Source organism: Ranitomeya variabilis, chromosome 4 (genome assembly GCF_051348905.1).
Source record: "Ranitomeya variabilis isolate aRanVar5 chromosome 4, aRanVar5.hap1, whole genome shotgun sequence".
Taxonomy (NCBI): domain Eukaryota; kingdom Metazoa; phylum Chordata; class Amphibia; order Anura; family Dendrobatidae; genus Ranitomeya; species Ranitomeya variabilis.
In genome coordinates, this window is record NC_135235.1 from 528,166,711 (window position 1) to 528,189,309 (window position 22,599).

General features: G+C 43.2%; 1 protein-coding gene across 3 annotated transcripts in view; it reads right to left on the reverse strand.

Moving 5' to 3' along the window:
- STAC2 (SH3 and cysteine rich domain 2) overlaps window positions 1-22,599 on the reverse strand; it is a 307,072-nt gene that overhangs the window by 142,784 nt on the left and 141,689 nt on the right. Inside the window, exon 1 of one of the 3 annotated variants that reach the window (XM_077252333.1) lies at window positions 6,789-7,770. The exons of the other annotated variants lie outside the window; for them this stretch is intronic. Coding sequence (XP_077108448.1) covers window positions 6,789-6,881 — 93 coding nt within the window. The 5' untranslated portion in view covers window positions 6,882-7,770. Of the gene's footprint in view, window positions 1-6,788; window positions 7,771-22,599 lie in introns of those variants that run through there. 3 annotated transcript variants of the gene reach the window in all.

Genomic DNA, 22,599 nt, shown 5'->3' on the forward strand with positions numbered 1-22,599 from the left:
TTTTAACAAACAGTGGCTTTGGAAATAAGCACCCCCTTGGCATTTTTCATGTTTTGGTAACCCATAACCTGGAATTTTACTTTTTTTTACGTTTTGCCTCAGTTCATGTAAAGAACATGCCTACAACTGTGAACATTTGGTTTTCTTTTTATTGTAAGGCAAACAATAAATAGGACAAAATAACTGAAAACTTTAGAGTGCATAACTATTCATCTGCCTAAAGTCAGTAGTTTGTAGAGCCTTCTTTTGCGGCAATTACACCTGCATGTCAGTCTCTATGAGTTTTCCACATCTTGCCACTGAGATTTTTTCCCATTCCTCAAGGCAAAACTGCTCCAGCTCGTTCAAGTTAGATGGTTTCCTCTGGTGAACAACAATCTTCAAGTCTGACTACAGATTCTCAATTGGATGAATGTCTGGGTTTGACAAGGCCACTTCAAAACATTTACATGTTTCCCTTTAAATCATTCAAGTGTAGCTTTAGCAGTATGTTTTGGATCATTATGCTGCCACCACCCTGTTTCACTGTGGGGATGGTGTTATTGGAGCGATGAGCTGTATTGGCTTGGCACTAGACACAGCATTTACCTTGGTGGCCAAAAAGTTCAATTTTGGTCTTATCTGAAAATCGCACCTTTCTCCATACATGTGGGGAGTCTCCCACATGTCTTTCGGTAAACTCAAAACTATGCCTACAATTTTTGTGTGTAAGTAAAGGCTTTTTTCTGCCGACTCTTCCAAAAAGGCCATCTCTATGGAGTTTCTGGCTTATTGTGGTCGTATGAACAGATACTCAAGTTTCAGCTTGGGAATTCTGCAGCTCTTTCAGGGTTACGTTTGGTCTCTCTCTGATTAATGCTCTCCTTGCCCGGGCTGAGAGTTTCGGTGGGCGGCCATCTCTTGGCAGGTTTGTTGTGGTACCATGTTCTTTCCATTTGATGATAATGGATTTGATGGTGCTCAAGGGGATCATCAGAGATTGGGATATTTTTTTATAACCCAATCCTGACTTTTACTTCTCATCAACTTTGTCCTTGACTTGTTTAGAGGTCTCCTTGGTCTTCATGGTGTTATTTAGTTAGTCATGCCTCTTGCTTAATGGTGTTGCAGCCTCTATGGCCTTTCAGAAAAGGTGTGCACATACTGACAGACCATGTGACACTTAGATTGCACACAGGGGGACTTCTTTTAACTAAGCATGTGACTTGTAAAGGTAATTGCTTGGACCAGAATTTTTTAGGGGCGCTGTAGCAAAAGGGGTGAATACACATACACATGCCAATTTTTAGCAGTAGTAATGAAACTCAGCACTCAAAAGGGTATATTGCAAAAAAAGGTGAATTTATTTACAGTCCGTGGATCAACAGCTAGTGATGAGTAGTCAATACTCACGGGGATGCCACTTTAAACAGACTGAAGGTGGCAAGAGCTATGACTGCGCTGGGGTATGGTGGCTGAAACCCACAGTCAGGAAGTGCATGCCAATTTTTAGTTATTTGATCCCATTAATTTAATTTATGACTATATTTTTCTCACATCACCAACTTAGAGTATTTAGAGCATCACACACAAATCGGATTACAAAAATATTTATACACAGGTTGTAATGTACCAAAATAGGTAAAAAGTCAAGGAGATGATACTTTCACAAGCCACTGAATATTAAACTCTTTAGGCTTTCAAAGACGGCGATCAATAAATGAAGTGACATGTACACTCTTAGGCTGGGGAAACACTTATGGAAAATCGGTCTGAGTCTCCCTGCCGAGAGTCGTAAGAGTGTCCTTTGTATGGTCATCTGAGTCGCCCGCCAGGGCAGTGGGGTACTCGGTACCGGGTCCGTTACTTAAAGGGATGTGTCATGGTGGCAGCAACCCGGTCCATGGCCCTGGGCGCCCATATTAAAGGGAAGGTCTTTAAAGGGTTTTTTAGGAAAGTTCATGACGCCACCTGTGGTATTCGGTCAGTGGGGACCGACGCTGCTTAAAGGGGTCCTCTGGGGTGATGTTATGCCAGCCGGATGGTATGACTTCCCACAGGTGAAGTAGGTCCCCAGGGCTCCGGATGAATAGATGGAGGATGGTGAGTGGTGCAGTAAAGAACAAAGGACACAGTTGTGCAGTCTTTTTACCTGGTTTACTGATGGTAGCAGGTAACCACAGTCCAGGGCACCAGATCAGGTACAGGCAGGGTCCGGCCGGCTTGGAAGCGAGTTCAGAGTCCAGCTTTATCAGGTGGAGTTAAAAGCCTTCCTTCTAGCGCTGTGTTGTTATAGTCCCTTACTGCCTATGGCTTTGTAGCAAGGTCCTCTCAATTATCTCTGTCCTTTGTGTAAGTGGGACACAATCCCATATGACAGGTGACTTGAGCCTTTTTACAGGGTCTCTATCACGACCCGGGCTCTATGTGTAACTGTGTCTCCTGGGTCTTGGGGCGAACAGGTGATGTATAATCCAACTGTCCTGCCGATTCTGCTATGTGTCTTAGAGTCCCACAAAAGCCTCGGTCTTCCAGCTACCGGTGTTTGCGCTCAATCAGGAATGTAGCCCAGTCCCAGCTATTCTCCCCTGTTGTCACACTCCTGTGCTTCGCTCTCCGGCATGTTAGCTAAAGGCTATTCTTCCTTCTGTATCTCGCTATCTAGGAGCTACAGCACCTCAGGCTGTACGGCCCCTCACCCATCCTGCCTCAGACCGCACCAGTCTGCTGTCTGGTACCAACTGTCTAAATCTTCCCAACTGCCTAGCAACTAACTCCTCCTCCAAACCAAAGAGAGAGCAGCTCCCCTTATTTTGTGTGTAAAGCTCCCCCTTCTGGCCTGAAGTCAGAATGGTGTTGTATGTGCTAATTACCTGTTAAAAGGAATCCTCCATCGCTTCCAAGCGTGACATCACTCTCCCCATGAGGAAAGCAATGCCACTGTGACAACCAGGACCCTGGGGGGTCACACATTCGTGTGTAATGTGTATGGCTTTACATTTCTCACTGATTTTCCCCACTGAATTTAATGGCTCAATGGGCTGAAATGAGGAAAATGTATGCGTATTTCTCGCAAGTCACACTGAGGGTCCGTGTGGTGTCAGTTTTTTTTCTTGCACCCATAGGCTTGCATTGGTGAGACTCGGACGATATATGTGTAAAATTGCAGCATGCTGCGATTTTATATGCACGTAGAATACGCCTGAGAAAAAATAAAGTGATGTGAGCTTCCCCATAGATTAACACTGGCCGAGTGCTATGCAATGTTTTGTCGCATAGCACTCGTCTGTATTCTACGGTAGTGAGACCCCGGCCTTATGGCATTTTCCACTAGGATGATGCTCAATACTTTTCAATACTTAATAATGGAAGTTAATAAGAAGGTTAAAATGTGCCTGCAAGTTGCCAACCGTCTTTTTTGAGCGTTTTCCCCAGAATCTTTCCTTCAGAATCCGCTATTGGTTTCATCATTGTTGAACGGAGAAAAAATAAATGACCTGAAAAATTCTAGTACAAAACACGTCCCATAAAACTATGGAAACTGCCTGCAGGAAAAAACAATGAACAAGCGCTTAGGTAATTACACAAAAATACTAAACAAAGGCATTCCAGGTTTACAAAACTACCAAGAAAAGGACTGTTTCCTGAAGCGTCTTCTGCCTGAAAAACAGCGTTTTTGACAACAGGAAAAACGTGAAGTGTGAATATATAGATTGTGGATTCATCAAATTGTTTTCACTTCACAGTTGTGCAAAAAACGTAGAACTTTTTTGGAGGGGTTTCACGCCAGTGAAGGCCAGCTCCACCAAAATGGGCAGTACATGGATGGGATATGGTGCAGTCCACTCAACAAATTCTTCAACTGTTGTGCCATCAACTTACACTAAACATGTACTCCTGTCGCATACTGGAGTAACGTGGTTGCACACACCAGTGATGAGATACGGCTAAATCATTAAGTGGCTTCGGCCTCTTAATGAATTTGGGGCATCTTACTCCAGCACACCCATTAATACTGGTGAGTGTTAATTACGGTAATTAGGCCCTGAGTCTTTTGCTGCGTTTGTGTAGCAGAAACAGAGCAGAAACTCCAAATTTTGTAAGAGTTTTGAACTTTTAAGGAGAATATTGGGTATGTGCAGACAAGATCTTTTTCAGGTAAATTCAGCCTGGAACCCAACTGAAAAAGCACCGCAAAACCGCCACAAAAATGTAACATAATCAGGCTTGGACTAGCCCATAGGGAAACAGGGGAATCCCCCTGTGGGCCCCTGTACAGATCTGGGCCCCCAACCCCAATGTATGAGCAGTACTTAGCATAATTCACTTGATTCACTCTGTACAGAAAAAAGCAGCATTTCGTCATTCATGAACCAAGCTACCCAGTTTATTATTATAAGGAGATATAGGTAAATTTGTGAACAAGGGTAGTGTAATATTTGTATAAAGGTGAAAAGTGGGCCCCGGAAAGTCAATGTTACTGGTGGGCCCTTGTCACCCCAATCCGACACTGAACATAATGCACAACAATGTAAAAATGACATTGCTGTGCACATGTTCAGTCTTCTGAAACATCTTTTAACTGCTTCAGGGTTCAGAAACATTGTGGATAGTGGAAGTGGATAAAAGAAATTGCTTGTTCATTTTCTTGATAGCTTCCACTAGAAAACCGCTTGCTAATTATAGTTTAAAATACAGAAAAAAACCTATGGCGGTGGAGCAAAAACAATGGCAGACACTTCAGAGAGAAGACCACAGATTTTTTTCCTAAAATGACTTTGCCTAGGATAACCTTGACAGGTGCCCTGGTGTCTTAAAATGCCATGTACACATACCCCAAGAAGGAGCATTTATTGATATGGTTTGCACTAGAAAACTTGTCCGCCTCAACAACAACAATATAAACCTCAGTGGGAACATGCCCTTATAGATGAAAAAATATGAGAAGATTGCCCACAAAAATGATAAAACGTTTACGAAAAATGCTTCACGAAACATTATCAAAACACTAACAAAAAACTCTTAAGGTCAAAAAAAGCCTAGAAAACTCCACAAAAAAAAGAATAACTTCCTGAAATTATTTACACTTGAAAAACTTGTTGTTGACCACCTAAAAAAACTCCATGCACATAGCCTTAGACTATGACATATGCTCCCACAGTAATTAGTATCAGCAGAACGAATATTTTCGAACAAGTGAATAACAGGGTTACTGCCGTTTTTAAAAGCTTATAAAAATGCAGTTCAGTGACCAGTACAAAGTAGATTAGTAGGTCAAAAATTGTGCCTGTTCTTAAGCACTTACATTACATCTGTTAGGATTATGCACATGATACTTTAAATTTCATTGACAGCCCAATATAATGTATAAATCCAATAAACTAGAAAATCTCATATTCTAGATCATGGTGTCTTGTCTGTCTGATTATTTTAATGTTGGGATATAAAGATGTGGGAAGTAGAAGAAGAGCACGTAACTGTGAGGGTATGGGCATACAGAGTTTTTTGGAGGGGGTCAAAAACAATGAGCTTTCAATTGTAAACTGCTTTAGGAAATGCCTCTTCCTTGATGAGTTTTTCCTTTTTTGATGTGATTTTGAACAGTTTTTCAAGTTTTGGTTTACAAATACTGATGTAAAATACTAACCAAATACTGAACATGTGAACTTGGCCAAAGACTGAACATTACAACAGCAGAATGGATTTACAATGGAAATGAATAGGATGATTTTCAGACTTTGTTTTGAGCAAACCAACTCTAAAAACTCCTCAAAAAGAAGCATACTCTGGGTATCAGTAATGACTGGGGAGACTGGTGTTTCTTACGGATAAGAGATACCAGGATAAATTCGGTTATAAGAGATCTGGAAATGGCCAATCTAATGATAGAGCACACTGGAATTTGTGGTGAAAGAATAAATTATAGAATTAAAATTAGACCTAGAAAGATGAATGAAATAGGATATATATTCAATACACAATGCTTGAATCAGAATCAGACACATTTCCATGTTGAGTGTCCACCTTTGGATAGCTTAGAAAATGACAGAAAATAATACACTAACAGTTAAGAAGAAGGATGTTATGATTATGGTAAGCATAAGGTTAAATCGGCAACATTACATCAATGGGCAGGGGGCTATAACAAAAGCTATATTCCAATGAGGTGGTAAGTGATGTGCCTGGATACTGCTGATACAAATGTAAACGATGAAAATTACCGACAAGGCAACTTTACAGACAATGGAGACATACATAACTGGATTACGACGGGAGACATAATTAGATATTCATGTGAGAACCTGCTACTGTGCGGACTGTAATTCACTATATCAGAGATGATGCAAAATGCATGTAGTTGGCAAATGGATAAAGTAGGTCAAGAAGCTGCCTAAGTGGCTTTCGAGAGACAGTAAAGTAACCAGTACAGAAATAAAAAAGTGATCCAGGTATATTCTAATGTGAGGTTATGAGTGTGATCATGATAATCCCAAGCAAGCCAGAAGGCAGATATATTGGAAAAAAGAGATTATAGAAATACTTGTGCTAATAATGCGTAAGTGGGATTTATGGAGAATGCCCTGGTAATCCTTCCTGAGAGCCCATTTCAGAATAACATCCTTAAATTGATTGATTGAAATACTGGTTTAATTCGTCCCTCTGTTGCACAATGGAAAACATGAGCACTCAATACATTTTTAGTAATATGGGTGTGCATTGGAGTGAGCACTAAGAAAGTTGTATGATGCAGATGAGATGTGAGAGTGCTTTTGGATGGTTGGTGAATGAAGGTGTCTTTTCAAGGATACCTTGCTCTCTGGCAGTCCACACCCTCCGCTGGTGCTGGTCACTGGTGGCCTTGGCTCTGAATTCTGTGGGTCGATTTCTGTTATTTCCGTCATGTTCTCCAACAGGGTTCCTGCAGTACCTTGTGATGATATGATTCAGGTTGAGCTGATGCTGTGCTGTAGATGGTTGTAGAGGAGGTGTTGTAGATGTCACCTGCTGTGATATGTAGTATGTAGATGCCTTCTGTCTTGGCTTTTCATGGGCTCCTTCTCATATTGGTTAGAATAGTTCTTGTAGTTGTCTCGGAGCCCAGTAGCACAGCTTCCTTGTGGATAATTCTCTTATGCTTTCTCCCACAGAGGCTCAGGTCCCAGGGGCTTCTGAGGTTAGTAGATCCTCACCACCCTCCTAGGGTGGCTCTCTTGTTCTCAGTCTGATGTACCTTGTTCCATAGAGCAGTACCACTCGCTTAATTGTAGCACCAACTTGATGGACAGCAGTCACTTGGACTCGAGTGCCAATAGTGTATGGAGATGTCTATGCAGTCTTGTCTTTTATCTTCTCAGTGTCACAAGTACACAGTTGTTTGGGAAAGCTGTAGCCTCTGTTATCTAATCCCTGCCACTGTCTCCTCTTTCTACTCTTTCTTCTTCCTCCACTGCAATCTCTCTTTCTCCCTCCCTTCTCTGCTCTGCCCCCCTCTCTGCTGCAGACTCTATCTCACTCCTCTGCTCTCAGTGCTGCAGTCTGTCTATCCCATGCTCTGCTGCAGAGCTCCTCTCTTGGTATCCTCTGCCTCTTTTATTGCAAGGATGAAATTCTTTTGTGCTTTTCTATTGCAGTATCTCCTTTTTGGCTGCCACTCGGCCCCTCAGTCATTCACATACCCAAGAGATCCCTGGTCTCTTTGCAATTTCAGGGTTATCTATTGCTGTCTGTCCCTATATTTCTACCTCTTCTAGTCCCATTGTCTTTCCACTCCCCATGCCCCTAGTGCTTGTCGGCTTATAGCACCACCCATGGCACCCTCCTCTGCTTTTCATATGATAATTCTTCACCACACCCTTCATTCTGATTGGGTCCAAATTGAGGGCAGGGTATTGTGCCAGTACAAAGAATGGGTGAATGGTTATAGGAGGAAACTTATTTTTAATATAATAAAGCATCACAGAAATATAATGGTCATGTCCAGACAGATATAGAGCAACTTTCCTCTAATCTATTATATGCTGTTTCTTGTGAATTCATGTTTTAAAATATGAGACATCTCTGACTTGAGTTTATCCTAACAAAGGTAGGAGAGATGAGGCTTCAGACATCAGGATTTACCAATAATCTAATGTGTGTAGCACATCACTGAGCATGTATTCTTGGTAGATAATCCAACATATCTATATCAGACAATGTCACCTTTCATAGATAAGGATATATTAGGCAGAAAATGCACAATAGACAGTGTAAAGGCCCCGTCTCACTTAGCGATTTACCAACGATCACGACCAGCGATACGACCTGGCCGTGATCGTTGGTAAGTCGCTGTGTGGTCGCTGGGGAGCTGTCACACAGACCGCTCTCCCCAGCGACCAACGATCAGGGGAACGACTTCGGCATCGTTGAAACTGTCTTCAACGATGCCGAAGTCCCCCTGCAGCACCCGGGTAACCAGGGTAAACATCGGGTTACTAAGCGCAGGGCCGCGCTTAGTAACCCGATGTTTACCCTGGTTACAAAAAAAAACAAACACTACATACTCGCCTTTCGGTGTCCAGGTCCCTTGCCGTCTGCTTCCTGCTCTCACTGACTCCCGGCCGTACAGCGAGAGCGCAGCGGTGACGTCACTGCTGTGCTCTCACTTCTCACTGTACGGCCGGCAGTCAGTGAGAGCAGGAAGCAGACGGCAAGGGACCTGGACACCGAAAGGCGAGTATGTAGTGTTTGTTTTTTTTTGTAACCAGGGTAAACATCGGGTTACTAAGCGCGGCCCTGCGCTTAGTAACCCGATGTTTACCCTGGTTACCAGTGAAGACATCGCTGGATCGGTGTCACACACACCGATTCAGCAATGTCAGCGGGGCCTCAACGACCAAAAAAAGGTCCAGGCCATTCCGACACGACCAGCGATCTCGCAGCAGGGGCCTGATCGCTGGTACGTGTCACACATAGCGAGATCGCTATGGAGGTCGCTGTTGCGTCACAAAACTTGTGACTCAGCAGCGATCTCGCTAGCGATCTCGCTATGTGAGACGGGGCCTTAAGGCTATGTGCCCACGTTGCGTTTTTAAAGCGTTTTTTTCTACTGCGGAAATGCTTAAAAACTTTTACAAAACGCATCACATTATTTTTAATGGAATTCCGCATTGTTGTGCTCATGCTGCGTTTTTTTCCGCAGTGGAAACACTTTGCGGAAAAAAACGCAGCATGTTCATTAATCTTGCGGAATTTTGCTGATTTTGCCGTTATATAATTGTAATTGCGAAAAAAACGCGAAAAAAACGCTAGAAAACCGCAAGCGGATTTCCTGCCAAGGAGTCCGGTTTTGATGAGGAAAATTCTGCTTATATTCTGCAACATGGGCACATAGCCTAAAGGATCTGAGTGACTGACAATAACCAGATAGTGAAGGTTAAATGGCACGATCAGAGCATCTCCACAATGGACGGTCTAGTGAGATGTCGCTGATATGCAGAGGTCCCAAAAGTGGTGCAAGGAAGAACAACTGGTGGCAGGATCATGAGTGCCAAAGGATCATTAACGGACATGGAAAATGAAACTTTTCCAATTCTACAGAAGAGCTACTGTAGCACAGATTGTTAAAAAAGTTAAAGCTGACTATGATAGCAAGGTGGCAGAATACATAGTTCATCACCACCTGCTGCATTTGGGGCAGTGTAGCTGTAGACCAGTTAGAGTGCCGATGTTGTTCTGTCTACTGCCAAAAGCATCTACAATGAACAAACGAGCATGAATATTGGGCCATGGAGCAATGTAAGGAGGTTGCCTTGTGTTATGGATCTCAGGGAGGATATCTTTATTATCCCTGCCACTCACACTAATATGTCATGAACCGGGGTTGATTGGTTGCCCAGTTCTTTCTGAAGGGGATTTATCTATATCCCACTTCCCAGTTCTGGTTTGGAACTTGCATCTCTCTGGCGCCCCCTTACCCTCAGGTCAGACAGGGCATTGCACCAAGGATAATTAGCCCCCAGAAAGGCTGCCTTACTTTGTACTGGCTAATGGGCACGCTGCAGCAAGGGCGATATAACTACTCCCACTCAGGCGAGAACAATAATTGTCAACACCATCCGTCACTACAAAGTCTCCCAAATGCACAGGACAAGTCCGCAGCCACCAGCTCAGATTTCTTAATTAATAACGGGTCCGGAGCCAACCCAAATTAGTAGCGTAATTCACTTCAGAGGACTTGACAGTACGTTATAGAGCAAGGAGAAACAAAGCTAGTAATTTTATATATTTTACTCCAAAAAGGTAGGCAGTGTTTACAGAAGGGTAAAAGGATATTATAAACAAAGACAAGTATTGTATGTACAGTACAATTACAAATAAAATGGGATTAATATTGAAAAAACACTTACAGTTCCTTATGTCATTTCATCTCATGGCAGACCATGTGGCTCGGGGGAAGGGCGACACATCAAGGTGCATTACAGATGGATCTCGCAGCTAGACCCTAGACAAAAGACTAGTGAAGACTGATGTCTCACTCACTTATCTCCGTGCCCAAAACCAAGGCACTACCCCTGTGGTGATCTCACTCAGAGGCTGAATACTCCCTTTTCTTAGAGTTATGACAAGCCATTTCCATTCATAACTCGCTGTATGAACCTTGTAGAAGAACGTCACAATGATCATGATGCTCACCATGTCATGGGGGTTCCTTTAAGTATAAACACGGAGTAGATATATGACCCGCTTACTGAGAAATCAATTTCTTGCATTTCGTTGGGTTGAGATCCTAGCGATTTCAGTGAGTTATAGATTTCTCGGTGGACATTCGGAATATGTAACTTTTATATCTCTATCCCTGATCTGTACCATTATACATAACTTTTCAAGAACAAAGGAGCAGCATGTGGTTTGAAAGTTGCTGCACCAGTTATAGCTGGTATCAGGCGGGATGGGGATGAGGGGTTTAGAATTACATGCAGGCAAGTGAGGAGAGCTTTATAGGCAGTGTGAAGAGGGGGTCTGTGGGGGAAAACCACAGCTGCTGCGTGTGTTACACTAGCAGAGAGATGCACAAGCTAAGTGTATATTCATGACACCTGGTCTGATGAATCACTTTTTCTTTTACATTATATGGATGCCCAGGTGCATGTGCTTCACTTACATGTGAGAAGATGGCATCAAAATCATAGCACTATGAAGAGAAGACAAGCCTACAGAGGCAGTGTGATGCCCTGGGCAAATGCTTCCAAATTCTGCATATCTCTATCTGATCCGTGGGATGCACTGCAGAAATAAGTCCAATCCTTGAAGAACACACCTCACTTCTTACAAAATGTAAAGGATCCCTTGCTAATATATTGGTGTCACATACCAGAGCACATCTTGAGAGGTTGTGTGATGCAGTATTGGCTGTATAAGCAAAATATATGTATTTATATATCTGAATTTTTAAATATTGTGGTGCAGTGACCAATCTTACAGCCAGGGGGCGCTGCGTGTGCACTTCAAGATGCACTTGGAGGCATAGTTGTGATGAGTTGGGAGGATCAAACTAGCCTCACACACCCACACTCCCACCCAGGGGAGTGGTTTCAGGTATGTAATGTGACCAAGGTGTGGGTCACATGGTTCCTGTTTTTGGATCTGAATGGTCCAAGTGCAAGGCCCTGGAAGCCTGTGTGGAAATCCTGCGAATTCCTGAATAGCACATGGTTGTGCTTTGGCACGGAGTGGCCTGTGTGCTGTAGGACCTGGACGGTCAGTGTTGGAGGCTCCTGGGAGCGGAGTCATCCTGGAAGCACTGTGAGACCGCCGACCTGGACAGTTCGTGTTGAGGACCTGGGACTGACGTGGATTCTACCTGTGGAGCAGGCGCTCCTGAGAGGTAACCCCTGGTATGGGGAAAAGAACTGTGTGCGCTAACATAGGACAGTTACTGAACTGTGCAGTCACCCGGTGCCTGGAGAGATACAGGCTTGAATAATGAATGATTTGTAAAAGACAGATATGATGAAGTAAAGAACTACGTGAGGTCTGTGATACGTAACATGGCCTACAGTGGTTTATGCTGAGAGTATAATTAACGAGGGGGCGTGGCTTCGGTGTCAATGGAGAGACACACTTGAAGAGGGAGCTCTGGGGAAAAATCCCACAAAGCGGCTACTAATGCATTTTAAAGGAGGCACCCGGCCCCAAAACCCCTCAATATCAAGCCCTCATACTATAGGCAGCATTCCCAGCTAAAAATCAGCCGACAAAACTGCGTTTCACGCCATAACCCAGCACCTGCCTGACGGGGCCTGTGAGACCTTCCAAGCCTGAGAGGCCTAGCATCACGGACAGGGGGCTTTTTTATGCCCACTTACGTTCCCTGCGAATTCAGACCCCAATAAAGACCCTTCAGGGAGCCCCGCAGATCACAAGCTTGAAGAATTCACATCTGGCTGATACCAGAGAGCAGGCGCAGCAACGCTCCTGAATTGGAATTTACAAGAATCTTTGAGCCACCGGGGACCTTGTGGGTCCAGAAACAAGCCCAAATCCTCGGTTCCAGGAGACCCACGGCAGATAGCACCGCTGAAGAGCCGCTGAGATTAAGTGGCTGATAACAGAGAGCGGGGACAACAGAGCAACGGCTCCTCATCGGATGCAAGAAACACCACATTTCCCCTGGCACCGATATCATTCAGGGACCCCCCAAAGATAAGGATCAAGTAAAAGACCCCTCAGATTCTCCAAAACAACAGGCTCCAAACCCTTGCACCAGGAGACTAGCAGACACCAGAACCGCTGGAGCGCCGCCAAAAATTCATCTTACCATTTGATGCAAGTCTTCATCTACTCCTGGGGACTCCTAGAGACAAACCGCAAGGTCAGTACAGCCTTTTGAGGCCGTTTAAAAGGGGCACAAAGGCGTTCTTTGCGGCGTTTTTTGCCGCGATTTAACTCACGTATCACTTTGCCGATAAATTGAGGCCCCGGCTTTAAGCCGGAGGTCTATGGAGGCCTGAAAGGGGAAAAAAATAGTCCCTCGCAAATAAGCTTAAAACACTGCAAGAAGATCTACAAGAGGTAGATAATTATAGGAGAGTCCTCCACTCATCGGCCCTACTAAAAACAACCCCAGGAGTGGAGTGCAAATGTGACTTTTATTAAACTACTGTCACACATAATACACGTCTATGGGAAGTAGTTCCGGCCGTTTTCCCAAAGCACCAGGAACCAGCTGAGAACCCCGAGGGTTAAAGGGCAACAGCTCTATGAACAAATAATTTTTTTTCTTTTTACTCAAGCTTGCCGATAACACAAAAGCCCTCCTCAAATAAACAGGATTCAATTTCCGCAAAAACCTTTAATTTGATTTTATTAATTTTTTATAAGTTTATTTAATCATTTTGCGGAGTTTCCTTTTTGCATTCTTTATAAGTCGGTCCGAGATCACAACTGTGACCCGGCTTTGTTTAGACTACCTCCATCACAGGCCGGACTGTTAACTTAGGTGCACAAGATTATCACCTACCTGGTCGCCTGGTCAGTCACCGCTCCCTTTTCTAAAACAACAAGTCGCGGCTTCACAGAGGCTTAAAGGGGCAATTACTCGCCTTCAAACATTTCTAATAAGACTCATTTCTGACAATTTTATTTATCTCCGCCAGTGTCCTCTGACCGAGATCATGAGCGACTCGAGATTTAAGGGGAAGGCTAACCCCACTACCCCAATTAAGACACAATATGGACTAAAACAGGACAAACCTATAGGTCGCAGAGAGCAAGAAAGGAACAGGGCTAACTCCATTACCTCTCCTAGGCGTAGGTCAAGATCTCCATTGAGAGATATGCCTCATTTACTTGACTACGGGTCCAATACTAAATCCTTTGGCAGTAAATCCTCTCCTACTAAAATGGATTCTTCTACTAGTTTGAAGAGGATGAACCCAGGAGCTACGAGCGAGAAATATACTTTTTCAGGGAATAATTCAGAAGTCGAAAACGAAACTGAATCCAGCGACACGTCCCCTAACCAAACACCATTGAAAAGCAAAGTCAAATACGATGACCCTGAGGCCCACAAGGGTACAAGCTCAGCAAGTTTACATACACTTACACACTCTGCAGATTTAAGTCAACCAGACCAAGACGATTTAGTAAACAGGATAATGAACAAAATGGATGAAAGACTAGATTCTCTTGCAAAGAGAATGAAAACAGAAATGGACTCCAACTTCCAAAGATACTGTGATAAGGTGGACAAGATCGACAAACAATTGTCAAAACATGAGGAGAGGTTAAATAAGCTTGAGCATAGATCGACAATTTCTTTTGACGAATTTGACCGGCTCACCCTGGAGATGAAACACCTACGCTCCAAAATGGCAGATCTTGAAGACAGGAGCTGACAGAACAACCTAAAAATAAGGGGCATTTCAGAGTACGTGACCCAGGAACAGCTGACGAATCACCTCAAGGTTATTTTTAAATCGGCCTTGCCTGACCTTTCAGATCTGGATCTGACGATTGATAGAGCGCACCGGTTTCCTAAACCTCCCAAGGTTTCTGCAGAATTGCCAAGAGATACTATCCTCAAACTTCACTTTTTCAGAACCAAAGAGATGATACTTGGCTACCTAAAGGACAAGAAAACCTTTCCAGAGCCGTACAAGGAACTAAAGGTTTTCCCCGACTTTTCAAAAGAAACCTTGGAAGGCCGAAGGGAATTCAGGCCCGTGACTACAGCCCTTCGCGATAAAGGAATCAGATACAAATGGGGCTTTCCGTTGAAACTGTTGATTTCATACCGGGGAAGAACCATACCAATTTTCACCATTGAAGACGGACTGAACTTCGTTAGATCGCTGGATAGAGACTAACCAGACAATGGTTGGAAGGAAGCATCTTCTCAGCTATCCCCTAATGGCAGGGGCCTCCGCCTCAACCGCTATTTGAGATTTTTCCCTTATTCCCACCCACTTTTAATAACCCCATTCTTTTCAATTAGTTCTGTGGACCTACTTGTGCAGACTTTGTGGATGGTATACCTATTACTGTCAGTTTTCTGTGTTCAGTGCAGTTTTGTTTTTCAGGTTCGAGACTGTTTCTCTTTCTAACTAGGGATTCGCTTAGGCTGCGGATCGTAAGAAGAAGGTTTTACTACCGTACATAAGTTATTATATTTTGCTTTTCAGTGTAATTTTTTTTTTTCCAGGTTACAGGAATCCTAAGGTTTAAAGTGTTACTCCCTATTACAGCGAATTGGTTAAAATGACCTTTAAGATTCTTTCTTACAACATCAGAGGGCTGAACAGCCCCCAAAAAAGGCATACTCTATGGAGAGAGTTACTCAAATCTCAGGCAGACATCGCCTGTAATCAGGAGACGAAGTTTTTGGCAGGAAACCACCCCACTTCAAACATCGCAGCTTTCCTAACATTTTTGAAGCTTGCAATTCCAGCAAAAGAGCTGGGGTGATAACCTTAGTCAAAAATACCGTTCCCTTTGAGATCCTTGAGGAGTTTGGTGATGCTGAAGGCAGATACCATATTTTGATCTGTGTCATCAATGGTCAAACATGTACCCTGGTGAATGTGTATGCACCAAATAGAAATCAGGTTAGATTCCTGACAAAATTGATGAAGAAGGTTAATGAGGTAAAAAAGGGACTCTCACACTTTTGGGAGACTTTAATATCACGCCAGACAGGACTCTAGACTCTTCCTCGGACTCTAGACCAGCCTCAGATAACCTAAATTGGTGGCTGGATAGAAACGAACTTTATGACACTTTTTGATGTCTGAATTCCTCATCTAAGGAATTCACCCATTTCTCTGCAGTCCACCAATCGGCTTCTAGGATAGACTTGATCCTGACAGATATTTTCTCTCTTGAGAAGTTCAAAAAGGTGTACATTGGAGATAGGACGATATCCGATCATTCCCCAGTCATTGGTGAGATTATTTTTGGACCGTTACTAAAAAAACGCAAGGATGTGGAAATGCAACTCCACTATTACCCATGACCCCATTCATAGGGCTACGATTCAAAAAGCTATAGACAACTATTTTATCGAAAACATCCCAGAATCCACCAATCCATCCGTTAACTGGTGTGCCCACAAGGCAGTTATCAGGGGCATCATAATGAGTATTTCTTCCAAAATCAAAAAAGAAAATAGGGAGAAAATACGCAAATTGCAAAAGTCTATACGTGAGTTGGAAAAGACTCTACTAGGCCTTCCCTCTCCCTCCCCTAAGAAACAATCTGACTTAACATGTTTAAGGCAAGAACTAAGATCCTTGCTTTACTCACCATATGAAGCAGCTCTTAATTCCTCAAAATACAAGTTCTATTCATCATTAAATAAGCCTACCCGATATATGGCAAACAGGATCAAAAAACTAAGAACCCAAAACAAAATAAATAGAATCTCCTCTATGGAGGGCAATGCCACGTTATCCCACCCTCAGGACATAGCCAATGAATTCTCCAAATATTATACTAAATTATACAACTTAAACTTAGACCCATCTTCACCTCCCCCAAACGAACTTGACATCAAGACATATCTGGCAAACATTGAGCTGCCATCCCTAACTAATGAGGATCTGGACTCTCTGTCTGCGCCTTTTACCACCCAAGAAGTTGAAGACACTATCAGTCACCTCGACCTCCATAAGTCACCTGGGCCGGATGGTTACAATAATGCCTATTATAAAGCCTTTGGTAAAAGTTTATCTCCACATCTTGTGAAGCTTTTCAACTATGCTTCAACGACAGGATCCTTCCCACCAGAGATGGAGATGGAGGCCTCTATCACACTAATTCCAAAACAATCAGGCGATCCCATGTCTCCAAGTAGCTACAGACCGATATCCCTTCTAAACACAGATATAAAAATATTTTCAAAAATGCTGGCCAATAGGCTGAGCTACATTTTACCCAACTTAATAGCCAATGACCAAATGGGATTCGTTAAGGGCAGGCAACCAGCTGATGCTACAAGGAGAATACTGGACTCCATCAAACTCACCAATTCAACCAGGACCCCAACAGTTTTTATATCACTAGATGCTGAGAAGGCATTGGATCGTATTGATTGGTGCTTTCTCAGACAGACTTTAATCAAATTTGGATTTAATAGTAACCTCATTACCACATTAATTACATTATACAAAGGCCCTACAGCTAAAATTACCTGTAATAATCATGTCTCAGATGTATTTGTCATTAACAACGGTACGAGACAGGGATGTCCCCTTTCACCACCACTTTTTAACTTAGCATTGGAACCTTTAGTGGAACACATAAGGCAAAACCCCAAAATAACTGGTCTGCGCACTAATAGTCGCCAGCATAAGCTTAGCTTATTCGCAGATGACATAATTCTGACCCTCACGAACCCTGCATCGTCTACTCTGAAAACCCTCAACGAGTTAGAGAAATTTGCAGCCCTTTCAAACTTTAAAATTAATAATTCAAAATCTAACATCTTGCCCATTCATGTTAACACAGAAGAAATTTGTTGTCTAAAAGCTTCTGCTTCATTTAATTGGTGTAAAGAGGAATTACCATACCTAGGCGTTATAATCAATAAAAACTTTTTAGGTGTATCCAACTTCCCATCTCCACGGCTTACCTGATGGCCATTCAGTCTCAACTGACACTAGATCATTGTTCAAAATGAAAACCCATGGTGGAATAAGTCTTCCAAATATCTATGCCCACTATTTTACGTTATTACTCAAACAAAGTGTATCTTGGTTTTCAGACCAGAATGCTCCCGCATGGCACGACATGGAGATGGAAATTAATAAAGGTAAACATCCTAAATCCCTGGTTCTTAAGGCTATATCTAGTTTGACATCAAACACTTCAACACACCAAATATTCCAAGCAATATCCTTGGCTTGGTCCAGGATCTCCAGAATAGATGGCCGTAGTCAGAAATTGTCCACGCTACATAAACTTAAACTGCCTCTAACCTTTGTCTACTCATTCTTGGGCCAACCTATACCCTCCCATTGGGCGGATTTTAAAATTCACACACTGGGCGATATCTCAGATGGACCCAATCACCTGAATTTCAGCACTCTAAAAAATAAATTTAAGGTACCATCATCTTTCTTCCATGATTACATGTCATTGAGGGAACATGTTAAGTTGTTTCTAGGTAACAAGCTGAGATTCTCAGAGGCATCTTTAAAAATATTGGTCAATCCGAATCACCGAATTTTCTGGAACCACAAGTTTGTCTATGATTGTTTTAATAAAGACATATCTTTTGTCAAAAGCGCTTTCATGCTAGCTTGAGAGAAATCCCTTAACCACACTGCTTCTATAGACGACTGGGAAGAGGCATTCTCGATGTCTAACCATTCCACGATATCTATGTCTCTTCTGGAGTCGCATTTCAAGGTGTGCTCCAGATGGTACTGCACGCCATCTAGACTGGCACACATAGATACTTCTAACTCTCCACTTTGTTGGAGAGAATGTGGCCACAAGGGAGATTTAATACACATTTTCTGGAATTGTCACACTGCTGTTACTTTTTGGTCAGAAATCTCTTCAATAATCACTAAACTTTCGGGTTCCACGTTCACCCTCACACCACAATTAGCTTTACTTTCTTTAGATAATAAACTCCTAGATAGTTCTCTGCAACGTATTGTTTTACACATATGTATGGTCGCCAAGAATTCCATCGCCTACTATTGGAAAAGCCGTATACTCTACCCAGTTCTGGCACCATTATCAAGATCATTACACAACAGAGCACTTGAGCTTAAAGGGCCACTGTCACCCCCCTCCAGCCATTATAAACTAAAAGAGCCACCTTGTGCAGCAGTAATGCTGCATTCTAACAAGGTGGCTCTTTTAGTTTTAGGTTCAAGTATACCCCAAATAAAGCGTTTTTATACTTAGCCACAATTCCTGTCTCTAGCCAGGTAGGCGGGTCCTCACTCCCCAGCTTGACCAGCTCCTCTGCCGTCACTCCAATCTTCCTGCGCTTTCGGCGCCGCCCCCTCAGCGCTGTTATCGTTTCAAAACCGGCACCTGCGCTGTGTACTGGTGTCCTGCGCAGATGCAGTAAGCTCTGGCCATCTGACGTCAATGCCAGGCTTGCACACTGCGCCTGCGCGGGCATTGCGGCCAGCCACCTTTGGAATCCCCGCACTGTGTTATGCATTATGCACAGTGCGGGGCGGGGATTCCAAAGGTTCCAGCTATACAGAATATTCCGTGTAATGGCTGATACCAGAGAACAAAAGACATCCACAGAACACCAGGATGGATCTGCTGCACAGCAAATAGCTGTAGGACCTGCGATGACGTCACTGCCATGTGATTAGGGCAATCACATGGCAGTGACGTCACCGCAGGTCCTACAGCTATTTGCTGTGCAGCAGATCCATCCTGGTGTTCTGTGGATGTCTTTTGTTCTCTGGTATCAGCCATTACACGGAATATTCTGTATAGGTGAAACATAAATATATACTGATAAGAAGACGTTTTCCGGGGATTACAAAGGTGGCTGGCCGCAATGCCCGCGCAGGCGCAGTGTGCAAGCCTGGCTGGGATGTCAGATGGCCAGAGCTTACTGCGTCTGCGCAGGACACCAGTACACAGCGCAGGCGCCGGTTTTGAAACGATAACAGCGCTGAGGGGGCGGCGCCGAAAGCGCAGGAAGATTGGAGTAACGGCAGAAGAGCTGGCCAAGCTGGCGAGTGAGGACCCGCCTACCTGGCTAGAGACAGGAATTGTGGCTAAGTATAAAAACGCTTTATTTGGGGTATACTTGAACCTAAAACTAAAAGAGCCACCTTGTTAGAATGCAGCATTACTGCTGCACAAGGTGGCTCTTTTAGTTTATAACGGCTGGAGGGGGGTGACAGTGGCCCTTTAAGTTCGCTCTGTCCAATAATGGATTGGATAAGTTCTATCGGAAATGGTACAAATGGGACCAATCTTTCACTCCTCCACTTACATAATTAGCTGATAGATTTGAGTTTGGCTACGCTTTGATTACCTATTCCCTTGCCTCTATAACCTTCTATAAACGGTTTGCTTTTAATCAAGGTCATAGATATGTTTTATTATTGCACTGTTTGTTTCTGATTTGTATACTATAGTTGTTGAACATAATGTTGTTTTTCAAGGGCTGTGTCCCTTGCTTTATTCAGGCCAAATTATTGCCAGTTTGCAATTTTATGTTTTGTTTTGCTATGTTTGCTTTCCTCGCCTATCCAGTTTCCTCTTGGCCTATTCCACATTTCCTTCCCCTCCCCTCCATTATTACCCGCCCTCCCTCCCTCTTTCCCCTTGTTAAAAACAAATAAAAATATTGGAAAAGAGAGTATAATTAACCACATGGACTGTTAATGTGAAAAACCGTGCCTGTCTATGATTATTCTGCTGCCAAGCGAGTGTTCCCCAAGACACGTAGTGGGTGAAACGCTGCAATATACATTGTATAGAACTTCACCAATAATGTTCAAGTACATATATCAAAATATGGTACTTCATTAAACAACATAATAAGCTTTTCCGGGTTATAGTGTCAACCGAAAAAAAAAAAAAAACAGCGATGGATCCATGGTATAAAGCAGTAATAGTTGGGTTTAAGGGTAGTTATGTTACTTCACAATTGCAGGATGTTAGATTCATCATTATCCTAGCATCCCTATTACCTATACTAGGAATCATACAATTTATGTCTGTGCATTTAAATATATCTAGGGGTTTCTTGTGTCCCCTTTTAGAGGCATTGCCTACACAGTGTCATGACTCTTGTCGGGTGTCCCAGAACCAGGGGCTCTAGCTTGCCCTGTTCCCCGGAATACTTCGGATAATGAAGACGCCGAGGCCCTGTACCTTGGCTTAGCTCCTGAAACCTTCCTCAGTCTGAACCCTTCCCCCACCCAGGAAAGAGGGGAGTAGTAGTGTACCGTAATACACCAACCAAACTAACAAGGCAATACAAACAAGTTTAAAGGAAAATACCAATCATACAAATATACTCACACAAACAACAGAGGTAAACATCAGGGAGTGGAGAATGGGAAAAAATGGGGGCCCCCCGAAGAAGCCTACGCAAAACGCGCGTAGGGGCTGCTTATCCCTTGCCTCACTGTGACCAAGATGGGTGAGAGCTAATCTTTTACTGGCTATACTATCTACTGCACTTTAGGCGCTGAGAGATACACATCCACTTTGAGGCATGATTGTTCAATGAATTTGTACCCTTTTGGTCAGACCTTAACATCAGTGGGTCTTATTGGGGTTTTTTTTTACCTGTGTCCTTCTGCTGCATTTATTATTGCCATATTTACTTGCTTACTTTTTATATGAGTACTCATTCTTGTAATCATTTGTTACTTTGGTGAATAAACTATTTTTGGATTATTTATATCATTGGGTGACCCTAATTGTTCTAATTTTTATATGCATTTTTTGAGTACTTGATTATACTGACAATTTTCTTGGTCAGTTAAATATATCATATTTGTACATGTACAGTATATGCTCCGATATATATTTTTCAAGTATCCACAGTTTATGGCCTACTTTATATGTGTTTCCTCCTTGAATAAAGCACTGCTTTAAAGGCTGCATTTTCCCTTTCGTTCTGGATGTTTAATGTGCATTCCAGCATGAGCTACTGCATTTTTTCAGTGGCTCATTGTAAGACCAGTAATTCCTGTCCATAAAAGTGTTCTAGTCGTGGACTTCTAGATCCTTGGAAAGTGAAATCACTTTCTATAAACACTATGATGGCACTGGAGCTTTTATAACATTACTTCTAGGAGAGCATATGGTGCTTTAGAAAGGGACCACATGGCAACACACTGAGCGCCTATGGGTCTGTAATACAGATATGCAAGGATGCCATATGCTATTAAACAGAGTCCATATATGTAGATTAGCATGTGCATAAGTCCTTTGGAGCATTTTCTTCTAAAGTCAACAAATTGATTATGTAACACCTCTTTAGGGCTACCACGGTACACTGGGTGTTATGGGGGGTCTCACCTCTCCAGGGCGCAGTGCCTCCACCCAAATCTTGATTGGAGCTCTCTCTGGTACTGCAGAAGGACTATTATCTTCTGCCAGGGGCTGACTCAGGAAGCCCCTGCCACACTCAGTACACACTCACAGGGATCAGGAGTAAAACAGTTTAACAGGTTTATTGCTATGCAGCATAAATGAGATGGATTTAAAAGAATAACATGCAATACAAATAACGGTGCTCTGTCAAAGTCATATACACATCACACTCTAATTCTACTTCAACCCTGCAAGTATAACGTAGCAGGGTTTTTTGTTTCTTCTGGTTTAACTCAGTCCAAACGTTGGGGCCCAGTTGCCGCGGATTGTTGGCGCGCAAATTAGAACAGTTGATGCACCTAGATGAATATTAATGGCAATAGTCTGGGCTGTAGTGTACTCACTGTAAATAGCGCTGGTAGGACCACAAGTCTCAGAAGGGCACTCACTGCGCGTCTCTAACGGTCGGATGGTTTTCTGGACACCAGCTGGGGGCGGCCGGATTCAGTCCTTTATACGGTGGGAGTGCCGGCAGAACTCTCCAAGTTCTTGATGTAACTTGCTTCAAAGGGTAAAAGAAAGCCGCGCTCTCTCAGGCAG